At 41.4% G+C, this 25,677-nt stretch overlaps 1 protein-coding gene across 1 annotated transcript in view; it reads right to left on the bottom strand.

The window, feature by feature from the left end:
• Positions 1-5,386: 5,386 nt before the first annotated feature.
• papss1 (3'-phosphoadenosine 5'-phosphosulfate synthase 1) overlaps positions 5,387-25,677 on the bottom strand; it is a 58,955-nt gene continuing 38,664 nt past the window's right edge. The window contains exons 10-12 of the mRNA XM_052009085.1: positions 19,595-19,863; positions 8,365-8,594; positions 5,387-6,552 (exon numbers count right to left, since the gene is read on the bottom strand). Coding sequence (XP_051865045.1) covers positions 6,414-6,552; positions 8,365-8,594; positions 19,595-19,863 — 638 coding nt within the window. The 3' untranslated portion in view covers positions 5,387-6,413. The remainder of the gene's footprint in view (positions 6,553-8,364; positions 8,595-19,594; positions 19,864-25,677) is intronic.

Here is a 25,677-nt window from a genome sequence, read left to right as displayed (position 1 = left end):
GTGTCACATGCCCCGTTTCCGTGCTGTATGACTCTATATAAACTATTGGATTGTGTCCTTACCTGGTCTGCTCTGTAATGTGACAGCAAAGTGGTTGATTTTTAAAATGCACTTTGAAATGGTTACCATTACTTCTCAAGGGGAAATAAATGCTGGACTTGCTGGCCACACCCAGATGAACACATTAAAAATAAATGCGTTCATAGCATTTGAATAGCTAATAATGTCTAACTGGTTACCCAGACAAGTGGAGTCAAAATCCAGTGCACTGAAATGCATTCATTCAAAACACATTATTTTACAGAAACAAGAGACTGCAGAAGCTGGAATCTGGAACCATGAACAATCTGCTGCAGGAACTCAGAAGGTCGAGCAGCATCTGTGCAAGGGAAAGGAATTGTCGAAGTTTTGGGTCAAAGCTCTGCATCACAACAGAAGGGAATGGACCCAAAATGTTGACAATTCCTCCCCCCACCCCACAGATGCTGCTCGACCTGCTTGAGTTCCTCCAGCAGATTGTTTGTTGCTGCAATGTCATTTTTAACTTGCTTGATTTTCCTTGGACATGCCTGAGACGAGATTTTGTTTTTATCTGAACATTGATGCCCACTCTTTATAGACGCCCACTTATATAATACTGTATAACGTGGAATAAAATTTGGTGGGATTTCAAAGACACTGGAAGTTCAGCATACTGACTGGCTATTTGCTGCATTAGACACTGAGAACTTCATTAGCAAATAATCCAAAATAGGACTGGTTCCTCTTCTTAAACAGACACTTGAGATTGAGAATGACTTTCATTCACTCCAATCCCCTCTTGCACACACACATCATGAGATCCCTCCCTCTCCCCATCGCCTTAATCTCCACTCTTCTTTAGTGCCCCTTCCCCTAACTACCTTCTCAGTATCCCTCCCTCAGCATCTCCTTCTCTCACCAGCTCACTATACCCTTTCGCTCACCGCTCCCACACAGATCTGTCTCCTTCACTTACTCTCCTCCATCACTCAATTCCTCCCATAGATCCCTTCCCTTCACTCACTTCCCCCTCCCTCCTTTCTTTTCTCCTTCTCTCCATTCCCTCTTCAGTCTATTTCACACTCAATCACTCCTCCTGTTCAGCAAACCCCACGTCACTTAATTTAGTATCTTGCATTTAGTGCTCACAATGCGCTCTCTATCCTGGAGAAACCAAATGCATATTGTAAGGCAGGGAGGTCAGACTGGGAGTGGGGTGGAGAATTAAAGGGATGGCAATGGAAGTTGAGGTTGTTCCTGTGTAGTCAGTGGAGATATTCTCTGGGGTAGGTCATAATATAAGCTGTATACCTTCATACTCAATGCCTTGTCTCTTTCCTTCTCCATCTCAGCCAATGCACTGGAAATTGTGGAAATCCAGCCTTATTGGTAAGTCAATTCTGCCTTTTTTTTAATAACAGAAATGAAAATCAGAAATGAAATGAGGAGGAATTTCTTTATCCAGAGGGTGGTGAATCTGTGGAATTGATTGCCACAGAGGGCTGTGGAGGCCAAGTCATTGGGTATATTTAAAGCAGAGGTTGATAGGTTCTTGATTAGTGAGGGTGTCAGGGGTTATGGGGAGAAGGCAGGAGAATGGGGTTGAGAGGGAAAAGTAAATCAGCCATGATCGAATGGTGGAGCAGACTCAATGGGCCGAATGGCCTACTGTAATTCTGCTCCTATTCCTTATGGAAAATCAGACAAGAGCCGCAATTTTTCAGAATATGTCCCTTTACCATAGAGACCTAAATTTGCTACTAGCTCAGGCTGAACCATTGATAGATTAGTTCAAGGACTGGGTCATTTCAAATTAATTATTAATTACCACTTGCACGGAGCAAGTGTCTGCTTTTAATTCTTGGGAGCCAACTCTCTGAAGGCAAACATCGATGGTTAAATTCACCACCACTTCCAATGTGTCAGCACAGCCTTTGGTAGACTGAGGAAAAGAGTATTTTAAGATCAAAACCTCAGACCTTACAGTCTATTGGCAGGAGTGATCCCTGCCCTTCCATATATTTCTGAGACCTAGATCACGTATAGCAGGCATCTCAAGGCACTGGGTAAACAACACAAATACCATCTTCACAAAGTCGTCCAAACTGGAAGGACTAGCAAACCAACGACCTCCCTCAAGCTAATGTTCCAAGCACTGAGGCCCTAATTACTGCGTCAGCACCATTGGGCAGACCATAGCGCTCACATACCTGACACTAGACTCCTGAAACACACATTCTATTCCAAGGTCCGTCATGGGAAGACATTCAATGACATACTCAAAGTCTCCTTGAAGAAACACAGCATCTCCACCACCTCCTGGAAATCTCTGGCCCTCGTAAGGAGTTGCTGAGAACACACAGGAGCAGTAGGAGCACACTGCCTCGCAAACTATCAACCCACCCACCCCATTTATGGAAGAGTCTGGGTTCCTCTCATTGGACTCATCAGCCACCTAACAAAACAGGACTGCTGGAGGAAGGTACAACTCAGCAGCTTCTGGCAGTTCTAATCAAAATACTGTGGAGGGTGGCATAGGAAATAAATATGACACATAAAGTAAGTCTTTTGGAGAGCAAGATACCATGGGATCGACTACTTGGTCTGATGCAAAATAGTGAAGGCAATGCTCTTACCTTCTTGAACATAAATCACAATGTATAGATGAGAACGGTGTCACAGACGAACTCCTGGCCTTGTCCGAGGTTAATGCAGGTTGGGGGTTTTTAAGCATTGAGCATCCACAGTACATCATGCTGAATAGTACTCATTGTAGTCATTAGTGGAGGGAGTGAATGGATTGGATAAGATAACCTTATTAGTCACATGTACATTGAAACACACAGTGAAATGCATCTTTTGCGTAGAGTGTTCTGGGGGCAGTCCGCAAGTGTTGCTATGCTTCCGGTGCCAACATAGCACGCCCACAATTTCCTAACCTGAGGGAGGAAACCCACGCAGACACAGGGAGAACGTACAGAATCCTTAGACAGTAGCCAGAATTGAACCTGGATTGCTGGCACTGTAATAGTGTCACGCTAACCACTACACTACCTTGCCTGCCCACAAAATTTCTCTTGCATTTCTAGTTACTTTGGAAACAGAGCCCCAGTCTCCTGTGTGACAGGCAGGGATGCTAACCACTATACTAGACAAAGTGATAGATGTCAGCTGGGGAGTGGTGTGATGTTTTACCCTGGATTTGTTGCAATTTTGTTCATATACTCATCCATCTTGGTGGTGCATGGAATCAGTAATAGTTCCAAATGCATAATGGGGAAGAAGTTCGCAAATCAAGATTGCAAAAATTCCCGACTTGTGTGTTGGACCCACAAATGATGCAAATCTATTTATGCAGTTACTTTTCCGTTTGTCTTAAGTGTGAATAAAGTCAGGACAGAAAGTTCACATAGATTTACCCACCTTAAACACTAGCTTCCACTGAATTAGTGAGCCCTGTCATAGTAGATGCTGCTTCAATACACAAGTTTTAAATGCACTACATTTTACTTTACAAAGTACCATTGTATTTGATTCATATTAAAATTCTCACACTTTCTGCTCTTACCTATGCTGACTGCCACATCATTTTCTCCTACACAAGTTAACAGAAAAGATGCCAATTCATCTGTATCAGAGATCAGAATCTTTCCTGTGAGACCAAGTGCTCACTTGCAGCTGAATGTGAAACAGATGCCAACATTAGTGCTGTAGCTCTAATGAAGTCTGATAACCAAAGGCTTCATTTCAAATCTGCAAAACATCTCTTGTCAACTATGTCGAAATCCTGGTCAGAGTCTTGCCCTGTTTACAGTGGTCAATTCTGCAGCTGCTCAGCAGTAAAATGACAATTCCAACCCTATGATCTAATGGGAACAAAATGCATCTACATTTTACCAAAACATCCCAAACTGGAAGAAATAGCTTTTTAATATAGTTCATAGGAAAATCTTTCAGAGTCAGTTACAGTATCATTGCATACGGTCTTTATCCTATCCTGGAGGGCTGTATTACTGCTGAGTGTATTTAATTGTACTGATCACAATATGTTCATTGCAATGATGTAATATTCATGGTAAAGTGATCTGGGAAAGGCTGCAGTATGTTATTACAACTCAGTGCAGTCTATTTTAATCCTAAGGTGGGGTACATTTAAATGAAATCCTATAAATATTTGGACTATATGAATACTTGGTTCAGTTTTTAAAACAGCATCGTTCCCTGTTAACTCTCTACCTTAACTGGGAGATGAAGGGTGAGATGACCCTAGATCAAGATGAGGTTATTTAATACAAAACCAAGCATGGATTGTACTATTCATGTAAAAGGGGAGGAGGGGAAGCATAAAAGATCAGAGGAAGCTGAACCTTCGGGGACAGCATTGTTGAGAGCCTTTTTGAAATATGATACAAAGGCAGATTAGTTTAACATTTCAAATATATCTACTATGAAAACCTGTGGCTATCAACTCAATGCAGTGTTGCAAACACGAAAGCTTACGAGTAGCATAGCATTGGACAGAGAAAGTCATGTCCAGGCAACTGAAAACCAAGAGCTCAAACAAGACTGAAGATAATAATAAAGCTAGGGTTGGTTGAGCTAATTAGAATCTACCAGATAGTCATCACCTTCACTATTCACATGCTGGTGTGTGCAAGGTTAGTCATGGAGAAAGCAATAGACTATCTTCTTGACTCCATTTGGGAACACTTGAAAAAACTGACAAAACTATTTTCAGTAGGAAATTTCTGCATGGATTCTTTGAGCAAATACACAAGCCCATGGTGATGTTTGAAGTCACCTGTTAGATAAGTTGCACTTAACATTAAATGCCATTCAGTTAGAAACAGCTAGTGGAATTTAATTAAATGGTGTCTTTGATTTTGTATTTAAGTTAAGTCTGGTTCTGGTTGCTTTCTGGTACATAATTCTTGGTCTGTTTGGCTCAAAGCATGTCTGAAGCCTTGGGGAAAGTCGAACACAGATTCTATGGATGGAAAACTGTGAGAATACACTGCAGTACCTGTGGCCATTCCTGTGTATGGATAACTCCTCACATACTTTTGTAGCAGGAGAGTTTAAGAATGGGATTGGCTGTGACGACCCCATTCCCCTCTCCGCCCCACGTACCAAAGAAGTCTCAATGGCCGACATGCGAGATGTTGAAGGACCACAAATATCATTACAACCAAATGCTAGTGTAAATCATATGCAAAGCTGAACCCAAGTGCAGCACACTCTTGGCTGAATCTGAAGTAACAGAAGAAAAGGTACACAGTTTTATACTTCACCTTGAAAATTGGAAGATGAATTTTCAAATCAAAATTGAGCAATGACAGGTCTAAACAATTCAACAATACTCAAATTCAATGAAAGATGATCTTTATTACAGAGGCACATATCAAGCAAACCTCATCATGGCAATAACTGCATACATGACTGTGAACAGTAGGTTCTCAGATTACATGACCAATTATGCAACACCATACCACTTGATTTTACCATGCTCACTTGACCATGGTTTATAGCTAGGTTTGGAAGTCCCATGGGTTTTCCCCTGTCCACCCAACGTACCCAACACCTACTACTAATAAATCAGACATTTACTGGGTTTGGACATTTATTGAGTTTTACTGGAAGTCCCCAACTGATGGTCCAAAGTGAAAGCCACCTGTAAAGTGTCAAATTATTGTAAAACTCCCAAGGTTTAAATCGTTCATCATCTGCTCATTGCAATAATCCATCCTCTACTGCAGTCTCTGCAGCATCTACCAAAGTCAAAGTGCTCATGAGAGGCATGAGCCTAATAGTAGTGTGGCGACACATCAGCCGCTTTGCAATCGAAGAGCCCCTTTTTGGCTTTCATTACCCCTTTCAAACCAAAATCATGTTAAAGAAAACTAAAGATTAAAAAACCTTTAATTAATATGCTGTATCTGGAGGAGAGGGGGTTGGAAGTTAAAAGACAGCCAAACCTACCTATAACATACACCCAGCAAATGTACAAGGAAATTAAAAACTATTAAACCAAAGCTAAGTAATCTTAATGAATAAACAGCGACGCCTTTAAATTTGCTCCAGTTGAAAGCTCAACCCATTGAATGCCCTTACGTAGATGAATTTTTAATGCTGGTTTGAACTGGAAATGCTAACCACTAGGTAAAGGAAACAGAAAACATGGCAACTCAAAGAAAAGGAGAACAGTTGGAATAATAACTCAATAGGTCCTGACATATCATAAAGCTCATAAGACTTGTGCAGACAGTGATGCAGCTTAAAGGAAGAACACTGGTTCCTAACAAACATCAATAAAATTGCTGGAACTCTTGTTGTGTGTGTGGTCCCCTGCTATCAATTAAGGAACTGTTGTGTCACATTTTTGCTGTTCCCATCTACATCTTTTCCAAGGACTTGTAGTATTCAGTGAGGACTGCCCATGCTTTCGAAGCCATGAAGCCTTCTGGTGGGTTCACTCCTTCCTGTGCTAATTTACGCATGCGTGTTCCAGAAATAAAGTCAAAATCTTCATGGCTTTAAATCAGAAAATGCAAAGATTAAAGGGAGAAGAAAAATAACCTTCTGAATAAAACTGCATTGTGCACAAAATACTTCACATTTATTTCTGGCATATTTATTTGTTTCAAACCAAAAATCAGTAAACAATTTATATAATGGGCTGGGTGAGACTGTAAAGCCTTCATAGCATGCAGTGAAAATAGCAACGTCTTTAAAGCTAATTCACTGCAGCCCTTTTATAAATCATCTTGGTGAGATCACTTCCCTCTTGAAATCTTTTTAAAGGTTTTTTTTTCTGAGGGTTTGCTGCCCTCTAATTTTTTTCTCCTCTTTCTCCCCTTGTGGTCTACCCTGGTTTGCAGCTGAGATAGTGGGTGGGCGATCTGTTTCCAGATCTCTGCCAATACAACTCTGAAGACTGCCTGTTAAGAGGCATGAAACAGCAGTCCAGAGTTGCCTTGCCTCTGACCCAATGGTGAAGTTCCAGGCCTTCATATATCACCTCTAAAATGTGACATAAGGACAAGAAAGTTGAACCTGTATTTCGACAGTGTGTCATCGTGCAATGGTGCTTTGCAATTACTAGTTTATTCATTCTAACCTCTTACGGATTGCTCTTTTGAGAGGACACGTACTTTCAAGAGCACCGAATTTGTCTGCTAGTACATGCCATGTAATAATGAATGTGTTTAGTATTTGTCTTCCAAACTTTGGTTATATTGACTTCAATGGAGCAAAGTGGAGTACAATGTGCACTTTACTATAATGCACATTTACTGCATGCAAACAAGAATGACTTTCTACCCCTAAAACCTGCATTTACGTGTTGCTCTGAAAGGGCCCAGTGCTGACTCCTGGGATACTCCATTGTACACTTCCCCATAGTCTGAAAAATAATCTTTCAGCACACTTTCTGGTTACTTAGTAATTTTCTATCCATGCTGCTACACTCCTTCAGTTGTGGGTTTCAATTTTGATGGCATCTATTATGTGGAACTTTATCAACTGCTTTTGGGAAGTCATTATATACAATATCAACTACATTTGCCTCATTGGCTCCCTCTCACGCTCCATCATTAAACTCTATCAAGCAAGTTACACATAATTTGCCATAAGCAAATGCAGGCTTTCTCTAATCAATCCACTCTTGTCCAAGTCACGGCTCATTCTGATTGTTTCTATGACTTTTCCCACTGTTTCTCCAACTGGCCATTCAATTAGATTGTAACAAAACGCCACCTGAATTCTGTTTATCCGCCTTTGATCCACATACCTTGATATCCCTTTGTAGAAAAACCTAACCCCCTTCATTCTGAAAGCTGCATCTGCTTAGCTGTATGTTTCCATCATCACATCTTTGCTTGCACAAGCATGCAAATGGTTAATAAGTATCACAAAATAAGGTGTACGTTAATTTCTGGAATAACGTAGGAGCTCTAAATATTATACTGGATTTCTAGGATTCCATTATCAAGTTCACCTCTTTGAGTAGATTGCAATGATTAGAAAGCAACTGAGACACTGAGATTCTGCAAACTGTTCTGGCTGCAGATTGCTCTGTAACATTATAATAAGCCACTTAAATAAATATGCAACATATTAGTTCCATTCTACTTAGTGTTAGTTGCCTTCAGCTGTTCAGGGAAGTTGAATAGATTTTGTTTTCTTTTAAAAAAAAGGGAGCATTTTCCCCTATTAAAGTCATTCTTTTATCAATTATCTATACCACTGACAACTTGGGAAGAGCAACTTCCAGTTGCTCAGCATCCTTGCTTACAAAGTTAATTTACAGCTTACACATACATAACCAAGTAACTTAATACTTACTGTTCAGGGTCATAATAGTCCATGCGTTTCTTCTGCTTGTTATATGCAGCCACACGGAATGGAACAATTTCCAGGGACAACAGGCCTGGGGCCATGGTCAGTACTTTTGCCCCATGTGTTGGCTCATACAAGTCCTTCTTGGTCTCAGGATGAGGCATGCCTGCAGGATCTCGGCCCACAATGTAGAAATTGGCTCCTGCAATCATGCGGGCTCTGCAGTGCCACTGAACCTGGAACAATTAACGTAAAAAGCACGAATTGGATGATGCAAACTATTCCTTTTCCTTTTGTTTCTAAGACAGTCTTGTATCTCACATTATTTTAATCAAAATTAAGGCTCAGGTTCTAAAACTTCAATCTTTTCCAGTGTGCAACTTTCCCATGTGTTGTAGATCTTGCTGTGTGCAAACTGGGCTTGAGATGGTCCATTCCACAATCTGTGTAGAAGGTCCATTCCACAATCTCAATTTCCACCAAGCAGACTATACATCATGGCAAATTAATCATGGTTGTTTAAGTTTACCTAAAGGAGATAAGAAAGACATATCACAAAGTATGCTACAGCAGCTGGGTTGGATTATAGATTGGACATCCATTTGAGAGAGAGTGCTCAAAGAAATCAGATACATAATCCTTCCTGTGCCTTGTCGCATTGAAGGGTGAGCTCGAAATTTGACCTATAAATGGAATCATAAGTGGTGATGATCCTCACAAACCCATGATACCAAGACTAAAGCAAACATGTTTTACAAAGTGCAAGCCAAGGGAATCCTCTCAAAAACTTCAGTTTCAACGGTCATCTGTTTGCGCCCCACAGAGAGGAAACATGATGGTGAAATTGGTCATTGCTAGTAACAGAATTGGAGAACCAGCTCCCGATTTTACACAGTCCATGTCCAATTAACATTTCATTCAAGTGACTGCCAAAGGTTGATTTCACCTTCCAGTTCTCAGGCACCTACAACTTAATCTCAACACTTTAGAAAGTGCCATATGTTGATGACCTTTCATCAAATGTGTGCACCATGTGTTGTAGATCTTGCTGTGTGCAAACTGGGCTTGAGATTTTTGATAGATTGCATGTAGCAACAATGCTATTCCCAAGAGTGGAGATGATTGGATAATTCCTCTGTCAATCAAGCCAAGTGACCACATTGCTAAATTTCACAGATTCTTCCATTCAGTATCAGAAAAAGTTGCCATAGCTTCTGTCTCAAGGGCGGTTTCCTCTGGTGTTATGTAATTATTTTCTCAGTAGATTAACCGTGTTCACTAAAATTCTTCTTCAGTAAGTTTGCAGATGATATGAAAGTTGGTGGTGTTGATAGTGAGGAAGGTGGTCCTAGATTTCAGGGTGATTTTGATGGTAGAGCAGAGCCAGATGACAGCACCAAAATCATCTCTTCATCCCACTGTGTCTGTGCTGACCATCAAGCAACCATCCATACTACCTCCATTTACCACGACTTGGTCTGCAGCCTGCTATGCTGTGGTAATTCAAGTATTCCTGTAAATACTTAAATGTTGCAAATCTCTCCACCTCAACCACCACCCCCCACCCCGCTCCCCCTCCCCCCCACAGATAGAGCACTGCATATTCCAACACTTTCTCAGATCCCCTCTAAACCTCCTATCCCTTACCTCAGCCTTGTGGCCGCTGATTTTACACACCTTGGCCAAGGAGGAAGGTTCCTTGCTATCTACGCTCTTGCTATCAGTGTCCCTCATCATGTTGTATACCTGAATCAGGTCCCTCCTCTGCTCCAAGAAAAACAAATGCAGCCTATGTAGCCTCCTGTCATAACTGAGACACAGGCAAATTTCTAGTGGATCTCCTTTGCACCCTCTCCAGTGCAATCATGTCCTTCCTATAGTGTGGTGACCAGAGCTGTACACAGTATTCCAGCTGTGGCTTAACAGATGTCTTACATTGTTGTACATAACTTCCCTTCTCTTAAATTCTATGTCCAGCTAAAAGGCAAGTATTCTCTATGTTTTCTTAGCCACCTTCAGGGATCCTTAGGCTTATACACCAAGGTCTCTCTGTTCCTCAGTCTCTTTACGTCCCTACCATTCAATGTGCATGCCCTTGCCTTATCAGTCCTGCCAAAATGCATCACCTCTTGATGGAGAAAATTCCATCTGACTTTGTTCTCACCATCAAAATCACCCTGAAATCTAAGACTACTTTCATCATTATCAACACCACCAATCTTTATATCATCTGCTAACTTACTAATGATACCTCCTACATTCACATAATACATGGGTCCGAGCATTGATCCCCATAATGCACCATAGGTCATGGGCTTCCAATCACAAAAACAACCATCCACCATCACCCTCTACCTTCTATTACCAATTTTGGATCCAATTTGCCAACTTGCCCTGAATCCTATGGGCTGTAACCCTTTGGATCATCTCCCATCTCAAAAGCCTTACTAAAGTCCATACGGACTTGATCAATGAGATTGTTTTGGAATGGAAAAAAGGCACAGATGTGGATAACGAGGGAGGTGAAGGATAAAATAAAAGCAAAAGGGGCGGCGTACAAAGTAGCAAAAATTAGTGGGAAAACAGAAGATTGGAACGATTTTAAAAATCTGCAGAGAGAAACTAAGAAGGTCATTAGGAAAGCAAAGATGAGTTACGAAAGGAAGCTGGCGGACAACATTCGGAAGGATTCTAAGAGTTTTTTTAAATACATTAAGGAATAAAAGAGAGACATGGGTTGACATAGGACCAATTGATAACGGTGCAGGAGGTATTATAATGGATGATAGTGAGATGGCAAGGGAATTGAATGAATATTTTGCATCGGTCTTCACCGTGGAGGACATAAGCAATGTGCCCGTTAGTCAGGAGTCTCACGAATTGGAGCTGAGTTCAGTTGAGATTAATAGGGAGAAGGTGCTAGGAAAACTAAAGGGGCTTAAGGCTGATAAGTCTCCCGGACCGGATGAGGTGCATCCCCGGGTTCTGAAGGAGGTGGCTGTAGAGATAGCGGAGGCATTGGCGATTATTTTTCAGGAATCGATAGATTCTGGCATGGTTCCGGAGGACTGGAGGGTAGCGAATGTAGTTCCGTTGTATAAGAAAGGTGGGAGGCAGCACAAAGGCAATTACAGACCTATTAGTCTGACGTCAGTGGTGGGAAAATTATTGGAGTCTATCCTCAAGGAGGAGGTTACCGAATACCTAGAGGCGCAAGGCAAGATTGGACCTAGTCAACATGGTTTTGTGAAGGGGAGGTCCTGTCTGACCAACCTATTGGAGTTTTTTGAAGAAATCACAGGTAGGGTGGATAAGGGAGAGGCGGTAGACGTTGTGTATTTAGACTTTCAAAAGGCCTTCGATAAGGTGCCTCACAAGAGACTGATTAATAAGATGAGAGGTCATGGAATTATGGGCAGGGTAGCAAAATGGGTGGAGCAGTGGCTGGTTGGCAGGAAGCAAAGGGTGGAAATAAAAGGATCTCGTTCTGGTTGGTTACCGGTTACTAGTGGTGTGCCGCAGGGGTCGGTGTTGGGGCCGCTCCTTTTTACCTTGTACATCAATGATTTGGATGATGGAATAAATGGTTGTGTGGCTAAGTTTGCGGATGACACCAAGATAAGTGGAGGAGTAGGGAGCATAGAGGAAATAGAAAGAATGCAGAGGGACCTAGACAGTTTAGGAGAATGGGCAAGGAAATGGCAGATGAGATTCAATGTTGAGAAATGTGCAGTTGTACACTTTGGAAGCAGAAATAAGCGGGTAGATTATTATCTAGAAGGAGAGAAGATTGATAGTACGGTAGTACAAAGGGACTTGGGGGTACTCGTACAAGATACCTTAAAAGTTAACCACCAGGTTGGATCGGTGGTTAAGAAAGCGAATGCTATGTTGGCATTCATCTCGAGAGGTATAGTGTATAAAAGTAAGGAAGTGTTGATGAGGCTCTACGGGGCGCTAGTGAGGCCTCATTTGGAATACTGTGCGCAGTTTTGGGCCCCACATCTTAGGAAGGATGTGCTGACGTTGGAGAGGGTTCAGAGGAGATTTACGAGAATGATTCCAGGAATGAAAGGGCTTAAGTATGATGAGCGTTTGTCGGCTCTTGGACTGTACTCGCTGGAGTACAGAAGGATGAGAGGGGACCTCGTAGCGACATTTAAAATGTTGACAGGTAAGGATAGAGTAGATGTGGCTAGGCTGTTTCCCTTGGTGGGCGTGTCCAGGACCAGAGGGCACAATCTTAGAATTAGAGGGTACAGTTTCAAGACAGAGATGAGGAGAAATTTCTTTACCCAGAGGGTGGTGAAATTGTGGAACTCCTTGCCACGCACAGCAGTGGAGGCCAGATCAGTGGGGGTATTCAAGGAGGAGATAGATATCTAAATAGTCAGGGTATCAAGGGATATGGGGATAAGGCTGGAAAATGGGATTAGAATAGTTTTTTTTCTTTCTTTTCTTTTCTTCTTTTTTTCCCACCCCATTTCTTTTTCCCTTTTCCTTGGAGCAGACTCGATGGGCCGAATGGCCTGCTTCTGCTCCCTTGTCTTGTGATCTTGTGATTGTACTCATCAATACACTTCCTTATGTCTTGGAAAAATTAAATCAAATTGTTCAGACAGCATCTCTCCCAAACAAAATCATGGCAACTACCTTTCATCGGCTGCCTTTCCAAGTGCAGAGTAATCCTGTACCTCTGAATGTTTTCCAATAACTTCCCTACCACTGATGTTATACTTGCAGGCCTGCAATTACTTGGCTTATTGCTATTGCACTTCTTAAAAATAGGGACGTTTGTTGTTCTCCAGTCATCTGGCACCTCATCATTTGTCAGAGGCCCAGCAATCTCCTCCTGAACCCTCCATAGCGGCCTAGAATATATCTCATCAGGCCCTGAGGATTTATCCACCTTTATGCCCTTTTTAAAGGTAACATTCTGGAATTTTTCTGCTTTTCCTGCCCAACTTCTCCAACTGCAATATCTTTCTCTTTAGTCAATACAGATAAGAACTATTCATTTAAAACCTCACCCACATCCTCTGGCTCCACGCACAGATTGCCCCTTTGTTCCCAACTGGGCCCGCTTTCCTTTAACATACTTATAAAATGCTTTTGGATTTTTCATGTCCCAGATCTGCCCTCCTAATTTCTTCTCCTTAAGTACTCCACTCCACATTTTCCTCGTTCTTGTTACGCCAAGCCCGCTCCATTGTCAGTTCTCCACACCTACCCAATGCAACTGACAAAGGGTAACTTTAGCCTCAATCCTGGGGATATTGGCGAGAGTACAATGACGTTACTTTATCATTCAAGTGGAGTATTTTGTGGAGTAAGTGCCAGTGGTAACTTTTGTGCCTTGAGATGCCTCATAGTCCAGGAGAATGGGGATCACCGCTACCCAGTAGGCCACAGGTTTTGACTCTGCACGTGATGAATATATGACCCAGCCTGTCATATATTTCAGTGAACGACTCGACAATGGCTTGGACTGCAGCCTGCAACCACAAGCATTGCCTGCGTATTACAGCTTGACTACTAAAGTCCCGGCCACCTCTGTACTGGAGAAGTTACTGGAAGTGAAAGGTATCATCTATGTTATATACAACCTATGTAGGCTGCCTCCACCTGTCACCTCCCAGCCGCTGTCACTATTTCCACCCTTCCCTCCCCCATCAAGACTCCATCCATCAATCAATCCCTCCTCACCTACTGCATGCCACCTCTTGCCTCACCCTTCCCCCCCTCCTCTTTATACTGGCTATCTCCCCTCTACTCTTTCAGTCCAGATGAAGCGTCTCGACCCGAAACATCAACTGTCCATTTCCCTTTACAGATGCTGCCTGTGTCTCCCAGGAGAATCAGTTTGTTTCCCTCTGGGATACTGACTAGGAATTTTTTTCCAAGGTCAGAGAAGTAGTCCTCCTTAGCTTCATTCAAAGGTTTGGGGCCTATACACTGATGTCTGCAGCGAGATAGTCAAAATGAGCAAAAGGATAAAGGGCACACAGTAGTTCTCACAGTCATAGTTATACAGCACGGAAACAGACCCATCAGCCTAACTTGTCTATGCTAACCAAGGTGTCAACATGAGCTAGTCCCATTTGCCTGCATTTGGCCCATATCCCTCTAGAACGTTCCTATCCACATACCTGTCCAAATGTCTTTTAAACGTTGTAAATGTACCTGCCTCTACCATTTCCTCCAACAGCTCATTCCATTTACCCACTTCTGCAAAAGCTCTTGCTAGATGTTGGACTGACTCATTCTTAATGGCAAAGTTCACTTCATGAAGTCCATGCTCCTCTTCTGGTTTGCACCTACGTTGCTCAGTTCTTTAAAATGACCGTCTCCTACGTGTCGTGCCTCATACAGGGTGATAACGTCATTGCTAAAGCATCCAAGTTCCCAAGCTACAAAAGCAGAATGACATGTAGTTCCATCACTGCTGGGATGGTCCATGAGAGCCCCGACATTCCAGGTCCTGGGATTCGTACCTTGAAGAAGTGGTTGTGCCTAATTTCTTTTAACATGGGGTAGCCATTGCACCCCAGATACTGCAGAGACCTAACGGAGTGAGGTCTTGATCCAGTAGCAAATGCAAGGCAACTGGAGACCAGTCTCTGCTGCATGGGTATTAATGGGCACACATCTAAGCAGCACCTGGCCAACATATACACACTGTCATTCAGGCACAAGAGCCCTGGCCCACAGCTTTCTGCCTCACACACCTTCCCAGCTACACTCCTATCCCCAGCTCGCAATTCTGACTGGATACCCAGCCCATGTCTAATCTCTGGCTGCATACCTACCTATGTTCCCAAGTCCCAGTGCTGGCCATACACCTGGCACACATTCCTGGCTCTGGCTCCCTGTGTTACTGATATTCAGTAAACACTCCATTGAATAAAAAATATCAGTTTGACGGGAAAAAAAAGGCTGTTTGACTGACAGTTGAAAATCAAACAATTGTGAAGGAAGTGCCAATTTGCTTTCCAATCTGTATGAGAAAACAGGATGTTGTGAAGGTGGTTCTGTTGGGTAAGAGGTAGTAGGATGTACAGTACTCAGTTTTGATCCCCAGTTAAAAGTCCCACTTTTCTCCCACCCACTGGCTAATCTGCTGTTGTCAATAAAAATTGTGTTTGTGAGTGCACTGTTCCTTACATTACATAGAAACTATACTATAATAATATTTAATTGGTTGTAATGCGTTTTGGAATGGGGTCATGAAGGTGGCATAAAAATGCAAGTCCACTCTTATTTCAGATCTAGAATTTGAGATGGGCATACGTGTACTCTATCCTGCAAGTTCTGCCCAATGTATAAACATAATATAGTTCGTGCAATGTGTGGTTCCTACGGCTTCAGTAATTATAACTGTAGTATGGGCAGTTTTGCATAATTACCACCACAACCCATGTGCATCCATCCCCAAAAAACATGAGGGTGTACTCTCAGGAACTAGAAAGTTAACTTCATACAATATTGCACTCTAGGTGTGAAATGTCCTGCTCTCAATACACTGTTTTGTTGCTACAAATGTCAAGCACACCAAACCAATTTCCCGTTTGTACAGAGTAGCAACACAGGATGTGGCAATTGCCATATCCACAAATTTGGCAGTACAATGAAGGCTCTGCCACAAACTATTCTGGAAGTGGGATATTACGGGTGGACTCAACAACAAAAAAAGGCACCACATTGGCTTGATTAGTCAAAATTTTGTGCATGGATACAGCACAACAAAGATTCTAAGCCCAATTGAATAACAAGTCACACCTACAACCAGTTGCATCAGGGCTGGGAGCCTCTAGTCTACTAGAATTTATAAGACATCTTTATTAATCAAAGGTACATCGAAACACAGTGAAATTCATCTTTTGCGTAGAATTTGCTGGGGGCAGCCTGCAAGTGTTGACACACTTCCGGCACCAACGTAGCATGCCCACAACTTCCTAACCCGTACGTCTTTGGAATGTGGGAGGAAACCGGAGCACCTGGAGGAAACCCACGCAGAAACAGGGAGAACATACAAACTCCGACAGCGGCCGGAATTGAACCCGGGTCGCTGGCACTGTAATAGCGTTACGCTAACCGCTACACTACTGTGCCGCCCTTTTACAGCTACACTAATTCTGGCATTTTCTTCCTTCAGCAAAATCACAACAGTGACATTGATTTGAGAAACTACACGCAAGTGTTCACAGGTGATCTCATCGTGTCCTGTTATATTTGCTACTTTACTCCAAAGAGGGCACTCAATGATTTGGAAATGATGAACTACCAATTGAAAATACTGATGAAAACATCCATCCTTTCCAACATGTATCTAGTAATTCACATATAGCTCTCCCTACCAGTTCATTAGAGATTATTTTTAAGTCAATCATGTTAAAGATTTACTATTCTATAATACTATAAACATTAGGTAAATTTGTTTTTGGTTGGATATCCTTTGTACAATAGTGTAAAAGATGAACATCCAAGGACTGTAATGAAGTTCTAATAGAAGTTAAATACAGAGACTAAAAATGTACATAAATGTGGTTGCACCAGTGCTCTGTAACAGTGCATTAAAACCTCCCTACTCTTACACTCCATATTCCTTGCAATAAAGGCCACCATCCTATCAACCTTCCTAATTACTTCCATACCTGCATGCTAACTTCATGCGTTTCCCATTCTAGGACCACCAGATTCCTTCATATTACTAGATTTTACAATTTAACTCCATTTAAAGAGTAATTTGCTTTTTTGTTCTTCCTTCCAAAGTGGATAACCTCACATTTTTCCACATTATACTCCTGCCAACTTCTTGCACACTCACCTAAACTATCTATATCCTCATGCAACCTCTTTGTATCCTCTTCACAACTCGTTAACCCACCCATCCTTGTATCAGCAGCAAATTTGGCTTCTGCATACTCCATTCCTTCACTAGTATAGATTGTACATAATTGAGGTCCCAGTAATGATTACTTTGGCACCCCACTAGTGCCAATCTGAAAATTACCCCTTTCCCCGACTCTGCCTTCTGGTTTAAAAGCCACTTTACCCAGTTCAGTTTCAAATAATTATATAAAAGGCTGACAATAAAGAGGAGAAACAATGGAAAACAGATTACTTTTCTCAAAATTTTAAGCTTTTAGCAGGGGGCTACTGGGTTCTTCACCCAAGACCCCAGTGTTAAGTCTAAGCCTTGACAAGATCCATGTTCTCAAAACCCGAATTAACAATGTTATTTTCAATTCTCCATTTTATTTAGAATAACATTTACTTCAGATTTTATTCATTTCAGATTTGCTAATGATTTTTCAGTATTACCAAAGTTGTTAATCATGCCCAATACTGGGTGACAGACAGATTCGCATAATAATGATATTAAAATATATAAAATCTGGGTAGAAAACAAGGCTTTAAAACAACAATTGAATTATAAATGTATAATTCCAGGCCAAATTTCCCATCCTTTAACCCGCTTTGCTTGGACGCTGACTAATAACAAAATGAAACTATTTAGTTAATCATGCTTCTGTCCATCTTTGAATGAGCCATCCAACTAATCTCGCCAATTCTTTTCCTTCAACCCTGTAAATTGCCCACTTCTCTCCAGAATAGAGCAATTACATGGCATAATTTGCAATAATCCTTGCGATCACAGGAACTGTGATTTACAAACTAAGACATGACAGAGGAAACTACATCTATGAATTAGATGTCGCCAAGTATCTGTCTATAATAACATACAAATCAACTAGATTACCACTATTAACATACGTCTTTGAGCTGCAACAATACTGCAAAAATGGCAATTGAAAAGAAAATACTAATTCTATTGTTCACAGTTTAAATCACTCATTTAGCTACAATTGATGCCTTTCACTGTATTCAAAACCCCTTTTCCTTTGGTACTCACTCACTGCGTGTTTTTAAGTTCATTTGAAGTTGATTGCTCAGGACAGTATCAAATATTGCAATCCAAATGTTGAATGTCTAGCCGCCTTGGCAGGTGAAGCCCAACAATTTTTAAAACCATATGACAACATTTTGGCTGAGGTTACTTTGGGATTTTGATCATTTATATTGAGTGCCCAAAATAAACAGCAGAACTTCAATGGCGCATATCTGGTTAGGCTCATGCTGTCATGCACGGTCTCATTAATGATGTAATCAGTGAGATCTTTGAAATTTTTTTTGTTCTTTTTCTAGAATATTCTAATTATTAGTGTCATAACATCAATTAATCTGGAGAACTTGAGGAAAAATTACTGAAGTACTTCACTTACATAATGAATTCTAAATGCTTCAGAGTGCTTTCCCAATGTAAATTGGATTCAATTTATTGGAATTTTGCAAAGTTGCTTTAAAACACTTACGCAACTGCTTCCATTCACACAATATCTGATGCAAATATATGGAATTTCAGGACAGCACTGTGGACCATGCAATTTATCAGAGACTGTTAAACAAATAACAGTAGCAAGTACTGAGGAATTAACTTTAAACATGCTTTCTGATTAGCTTTTCTCTAACTTAACACTGCACATCCCTTTAATGTGACCAATTTCATCTTATTTAGTTTTGTTTCTCTTTTTAACAATGACTGCATTGGAATCATAGAAAATGTATAACATAGGTGGTCCATTATCTCTGTGCAGGTCAAACAAGAGCTGCCCACTCTTAACATCAGCTTCTAGCACCAAATCCATAATCCTGCAAATTACAACTCTTCAAGTAGACATCCAAGTACTTTTTAGTGGGATGAGGGTATCTACCTCCACCACTGTTTCAGGCAGTGTTCTGCAGTACCCTCTTTTCTGGGTGGAAATACTAGCTTCATTTTCCCACTATTTTGAGAATTGTTAGTGCTTTGACAAGGGTGATTTGATTCCTTTAACCCTTTAGGACCATGGAGAAAGAACAGGTTAGGTGTCTAATTTAATCACTCTTTCAAAAGATCCAATCCAGGCACAATGGGCCAAATGGACTAGTGTGTGATGGGATTCTATATAAACAAATTTCCTTGTGTTTGGCAATGTGTTTGGAACCAAGGAGAATTTACTGGCACAGAACATACCATGTATGTAGATTCCACTGACCAATGCATTTGAAAAGGGGTACGATGTCAAAAAGCAAACGGCAGAATATTAATATGATTTTATACCTGTTACTGCAGAAAAAGATTAATCAGTACAAACCAGAGATATGGGAGAGGGTGAGGAAGGAGAAAAATCACCTCAGTTGGTCCAGCATACATCATCGGAGAAGGGAAGATAGCCACAACAGTAGATTCTTGTTTAAGAACTCCCTCCTCCAACACAGCAGCATGCTGCTTCATTCTCCATATTAAAGGTACATCATCGTCTTTTGTCCAACCGCCTAGTGGATGAAGAAGAAGAACTGGACGCCTGTAGCCACGGTCAATCAATCGCTGAAAGGTATCCTGCATCAGTAGAGCATGCCCATTGTGCACTGGGTTGCGTAGCTGAAATGCAAAGACAGCATCTGGAGGGTGGAAACAATTAGAGCATATTTATCTCACTGGAAAAAATCAATTTTAGAAATATTTTAATTAACATCACTGCCACTCCTTGGAAAAAAGGCTCCAGGGTGGTCCACAGCCCAAACCAGTCAGTTAAGCTTTCTGAACAATATGCAGTGCACATCATATACTAAAATCTTGAGTTTCCTATTCAATTGCACTTTAAAAAGCACAAAAGAGTATCAGTGCAAAAGATCACATAATTTTAAGCCCAAACTGCATTCAGTTTCCACAGCCTTTTTTTTTTAAACAATTTTTAAAGCACTGTATTTAGAAGCCTGACCCATACACAAGACCAACCATGACCGCTGGGTCAAATAATCACTGCAAGGAATGTCCACAAATTACACTTGTTTGTGAATTTGGATGTGGCTATAAAAATTCAGCTGGATCTTTTGAATACATAATCTAAGAGATTATGTCCCCAATTATTTCAACTTTCTAAAAAAAAATATAAAATAACTAATAACTACACCCCACCTAACTAGGAAGTGGTGTTGATACTTTATTAAACAAGTAATTTTGGGTCATTTAAATTCTTATGGATGATGGATTGTCTGAGTTTAAATATTTTATGATTAACTCATTTTCAGCTGCATTAAATTTCATGAAGTTACCACTTTTATAATAAAGGAATATTATTCAAAGCATTTACAAAAAAAATTTTAATACTCTCCATTAACTCTCGGCAGATAGAGTTCATGTAAATGCAACTGAGATTGAGTAAATAACCAAAGGGTCAAAAAAACACTTCAAGCCAGGCAGAATCATCAACTGCACACAAAGCAGTTGCTCAGACACCCTAAGAACTTTGTGCATGTTAGAACAAAAGAGCAACTGCAATATATAATAATATAATAATAGATCATTCTTTAACATTATACAGATATTCCACTTTGCATGGTTTGCCAGTAGACAGATTACATACTCTTGTTTTTAAAACATGCTAGCAATCACTGTTGAGTTTGTTACCAAAGAGTAGTCTCTGGTCTGGGGAGAGCTGTGCAATGAAACAAAAGGAGGCGAAGACAGCATTCAACAGGAGCTGACAAGAGAGACCAAAGGATCCAAACCATCTGTCACATGGACCAGGTGGTGTCAACTCGAGCAATGGCCCGCATTCACTCTGCCAGCCAGAGTGCAGTGCTGAGTCCCACATCTCAACACTAAACTTCTGCACAGCTTGCCCCAGGCTCTCTCTCCATACCAAGCCATGGGTGATTCAAGCACCAGGGGAGGAAAGAGAGTCACACTATGTTCCCGGCAAAGCAGTGAGCAGTAGCAGGGGGTTTGCTCTAGGTTCCCTGCACAGCAACCAAAGCAGTCAAACATCTCCATAGGAAATATTACTTATAATCCCTTTTAGCATTGATTACATTAGCATTCTCATTCCTGGGAATCCATCCTAAGCATCAGAGAAGATGCTAATCTATTTTACCAATGTACAGTGATTACTGCTCTTTGAGTTTCCAAATTATCATGAAAATGTAAAAGGGGGGGGGGGGGGGGGGTGAGCGGTGCATATGCTCCTGTTTATATCAATGGTGCTGAGGTCAAGAGGGCTGAAAGCTTCAAGTTCCCAGGAGTTTACATCACCAACAGCCTGTCCTGGTCCAACCACGTAGATGCCACGCCAAGAAAGCTCACTGGCGCCTCTACTTCCTCAGGAGGCTAAAGAAATTCGGCATGTCCCTTCTGACCCTCACCAATTTTTAAATGATGTACCATAGGAAGCATCCTATCCGGATGCGTCACAGCTTAGTATGGCAACTGCTCTGTCCGTGACTGCAAGGAACTGCAGAGAGCTGTAGTCACAGCTCAGCACATCATGGAAACCAGCCTCCCCTCCATGGACTCTACACTTCTCGTGGCCTCGGTAAAGCAGACAACAGACAACACAATCAAAGACCCCACTCACCCCAGATATTCTTTCTTCTCTCCCTTTCCCTCGGGCAAGACATACAAAAGCCCGAAAGCCTCAAGACCAGGCTTAAAGACAGCTTCTATCCCACTGTTGTAAGACTATTGAACGGTCCCCTTGTACAGTTAGGTGAACTCTCGACCTCACAATCTACCTCATCTTGGCCTTGCACTTTATTGTCTGTGCTGCACCTCAATGCACTGTTATAATGAAATGATCTGTGTGGATGGCATGCAAAACAAAGTTTTTCCACTGTACCTCAGTACATGACAATAATAATAAACCAATGAATTCTATTACCTTGTTTTTTATATTCAGCATTGCATTACAGGTATTGATCATGGTGTGAAGAATTGCACAGATTCTAGTACAATTCCCGCAGAGCGGAAAGCAGCAAATGTTAGACAACTATTTAAAAAAGAATGGAGACAGAACACAGGGAACAACAGCCCAGTTAGCTTGACACCAGTATGCAAGAACACAGTAACAGGGAAAATGCTGGAATCTATTATGCAGGAAGTGGTAACTTGGAAAATAATAATAGGACGGCAGAGTCATCATGGATTTATTAAAGAAAAATTGTATTTGACAAATCTGTCGAGTTTTTTTTGAGGTTGTAGATAGCATAATAGATAAAGGGATGAGTTTGTGGTATTTTTGGACTTTCAGATGGCTGTCAATAATGCTGCACAAAAGTCATGGCCCTTGCACTTCGTCGACCTGCACTTCCTCTGTAACTGTAACACTGTATTTTGCTTTCTGTTCTTTTGTTTTATACTACCTTGATGTATTTATGTATAGAATGATCTCTCTGGATAAATGCTAAATCATCACTTTGCTGGAAAAAAAATAGAAAGGTGATGTTCTTCAAAGGAGAGATTGAAAGGTGTTTATGTTTGGAGGGACCTAGGTGTCCTTATACAAATTACTGAAAGGCAACATGCAGATACAGAGCAACACACAAAATGCTGGAGGAACTCAGCAGGTCAGGCAACATCTATGGAGGGAAATGGACAGTCAACGTTTCAGGTTGAGACCCTTCACATACAGAGAACAATTAGCAAAGCAATTTACTGCAAGAGGATAGATATGAATAGAGATATCTTGCTCTAATTATATGGGGCCCTGAAAGGATGTACTTGCTACAGAGGGACTGCAGCAAAAATTCACCAGATGGCAGGTTTGTTATTAGAGGAGAGATTTAATAACAAAGTGGACCTATGCTCTCTAGATTTTAGAAGAACGAGATGAAAGTGAAACCTACAAAATTCTTATAGGGCTTGAATGGATAGATGCAGAGGGGTTACTTCTAGCAGCTGAGATGACTAGAACTAGCTGCAACAAGTCTCAAAGTAAGGGCTCAGTCATTCAGGACAGATGAAGAGCAGTATCTTCATCTAGATGTTAATGAATCTTTGGAAACCTCACCCAAGAGAGCGGTGGAGACTCAGTCACTAAGCATAATTAAAACAGGATAGATTTTTGGATAATATGGCAGTCATGAGATCTGGGGTTAATGCAGGAAAGCAGTACCAAGGTACAAGCTCTAACTGAATGGTGGAGCATGCACAAGGGCTTGAACTTCCTACTCCTGCTATTTCCTTATGTTAACATTACAAGATTTTCCTTAGTAGTTGTAAATATTCCTGGTACAAACTCGACTCCTTCAGCTTCAAGAAGTTCAAATAGTTTTTAACTTTTACCATTGTACGCTAGCGAAAACCTCAGGTTGGTGGAAGCATTCCTGTTTCAGAGGGATGACACTTTGAAATACATTCTGAACAGGCCAAGTGAGTGAACCCTAAAGGTAGCCTCCTTTTTAAGCTTGATCCATTGCAATTCAATGGATTCTGAAACAAAAATATGTCCAATCCAAGACCTGAAGACTCTGCCAAAGATTGCATAGATGGAGCTTGATGGGGTGGTTGAGTGGATCATATTCTAAACCAGACTCAAGGACTGCTTCTATCCCACTGTCATCAGACTCTGGGAACAGACTTCTCATATGCTAATGGACTCTTGAATCTCCCACTCTACCTCTTTGTGGCCCTCGTACTTTGTTTGTTTACCTGCACTGGACTTTGTGTAGCTGCAACACTATATTCTGCATTCTGTTTATTACCCTGATGTACTTACGTATAACATGATCTGTCTGCATGCCACACAAGCAAAAGCTTTCCACTGTAGCTTGACAATAATAAACCATTACCTCCCATTGTTTACATTAGTCTCCATGTGCTTCCAGAGGGACTTAGTACTTGGGGCTTTCCCAGATAGTTCTCCGTAACTACTTGGGGCTTTCCCAGATAGTTCTCCGTAACCTTGAACAGTTTTGGGCCTGGGACTCCTATGAGGTCGTTACATTCCTCTCCCACCCCCCAGGGGTGTACTTGAAGTAATTTATCTATCCTCCTGGAAAATGCTTGCTCAAGGTAGACGTTTTTGTGATCTTATGCTATGCATGCATACATACAATGTGCCTGCCTATCAAAGCTGGCTGAGTAGGATGCTGGGGATGTTGGCCTAGGAGAAGACACTAACACTAGTTCATATATCCTTGCAATAGGTTTGGAAGATTTGTGGGAGAAGGGCTGGTGGTACTTGTCCAGTGCTTTGTGATGTAAATTTTCCACATCCCTCGGCTTGGGTTTGATGTTTTGATCTTCGAACCCTCTCTTCCACTGTGGTTGAAGCATGTGCTGGTGGAATTCATGATCCATGTCTGTCTAGGTGACTACTGAGATTATGAAAAGTAATTCACGCTGACCAGTATCTCATATCATGGATCCTAATTGTCAAGAGTACTTCTAAATTGGAAAATTGGTTTATTATTGCCACATGTACCAAGGTACAGCAAAAAAACTTTGTTTTGCATGCCATCCATACAGATCATTTCTTTTTTTTAATATATGTCTTTATTAGTCACATGTACATCAAAACACACAGTGAAATGCATCTTTTGCGTAGTGTTCTGGGTGCACCTGCAAGTGTTGCCACGCTTCCGGCACCACCATAGCATGCCATAACTTCCTAACCCGTACATCTTTGGAATGTGGGAGGAAACCCACACCGACACAGAGAGAACGTACAAACTCATTACAGACAGCGGCCGGAATTGAACCAGGATCACTGGTACTATAATAACGTTACATTAACCGGTGCACTGAGGTAGTACAATGGAAAACAATAACAGAATAAAGAAAAAGAGTGACAGAGAAAGTGCAGTGAAGGCAGACAATAGGGTGCAAGGCCAAACTGGGGTCAAGAGTCCATCTTATCATACTAGGGGACTGTTCAATAGTCTTATATCAGCAGGATAGAAGCTGTCCTTGAGCCTGGTGGTACGTGCTTTCAGGCTTTTGCATCTTCTGCCTGATGGGAGGGAGATATGTCCAGGGTGGGTGGGATCTTATGTTGGCTGCTTTACCAAGGCAGTGAATCTATTCTTCAAGATGCTTAGTGCAAGATCCACTTTCACATATACTTTAATTAAAATCAACAAACACAAAATATACACATTTTGCCTGCATGCTTGATGGCCGATATCAGAATGATCTTGGTTCTTAAGTAGAAAGCAAGGTTGAAGAGTTTGCTGCTCAATCTGTATAATAACTCAAATCTGGTAGGGAGCTAGCTACAGGTAAATGAAACACTGCACTATGAAGACTGAGAAAGGATTAGTTTGGCAACAGAACTGCTTGACATCAGTCTGCTCTGGGATTGGACCTATTGTGGTCCATCAGACAAATTAGAGAAGGACCCTCTAGCATGTGAACAATGTAGTGGGCCATGAACTTATAGACTGTGGTAGTGTACATCTCTGCTACTGCTCATGTTCACTTTCCCATTATCTCTG

Source organism: Pristis pectinata, chromosome 2 (assembly GCF_009764475.1).
Source record: "Pristis pectinata isolate sPriPec2 chromosome 2, sPriPec2.1.pri, whole genome shotgun sequence".
NCBI lineage: Eukaryota > Metazoa > Chordata > Chondrichthyes > Rhinopristiformes > Pristidae > Pristis > Pristis pectinata.
Note: the sequence above shows the minus strand (reverse complement) of the source record. Positions and strands in the feature narration are given on the sequence as shown.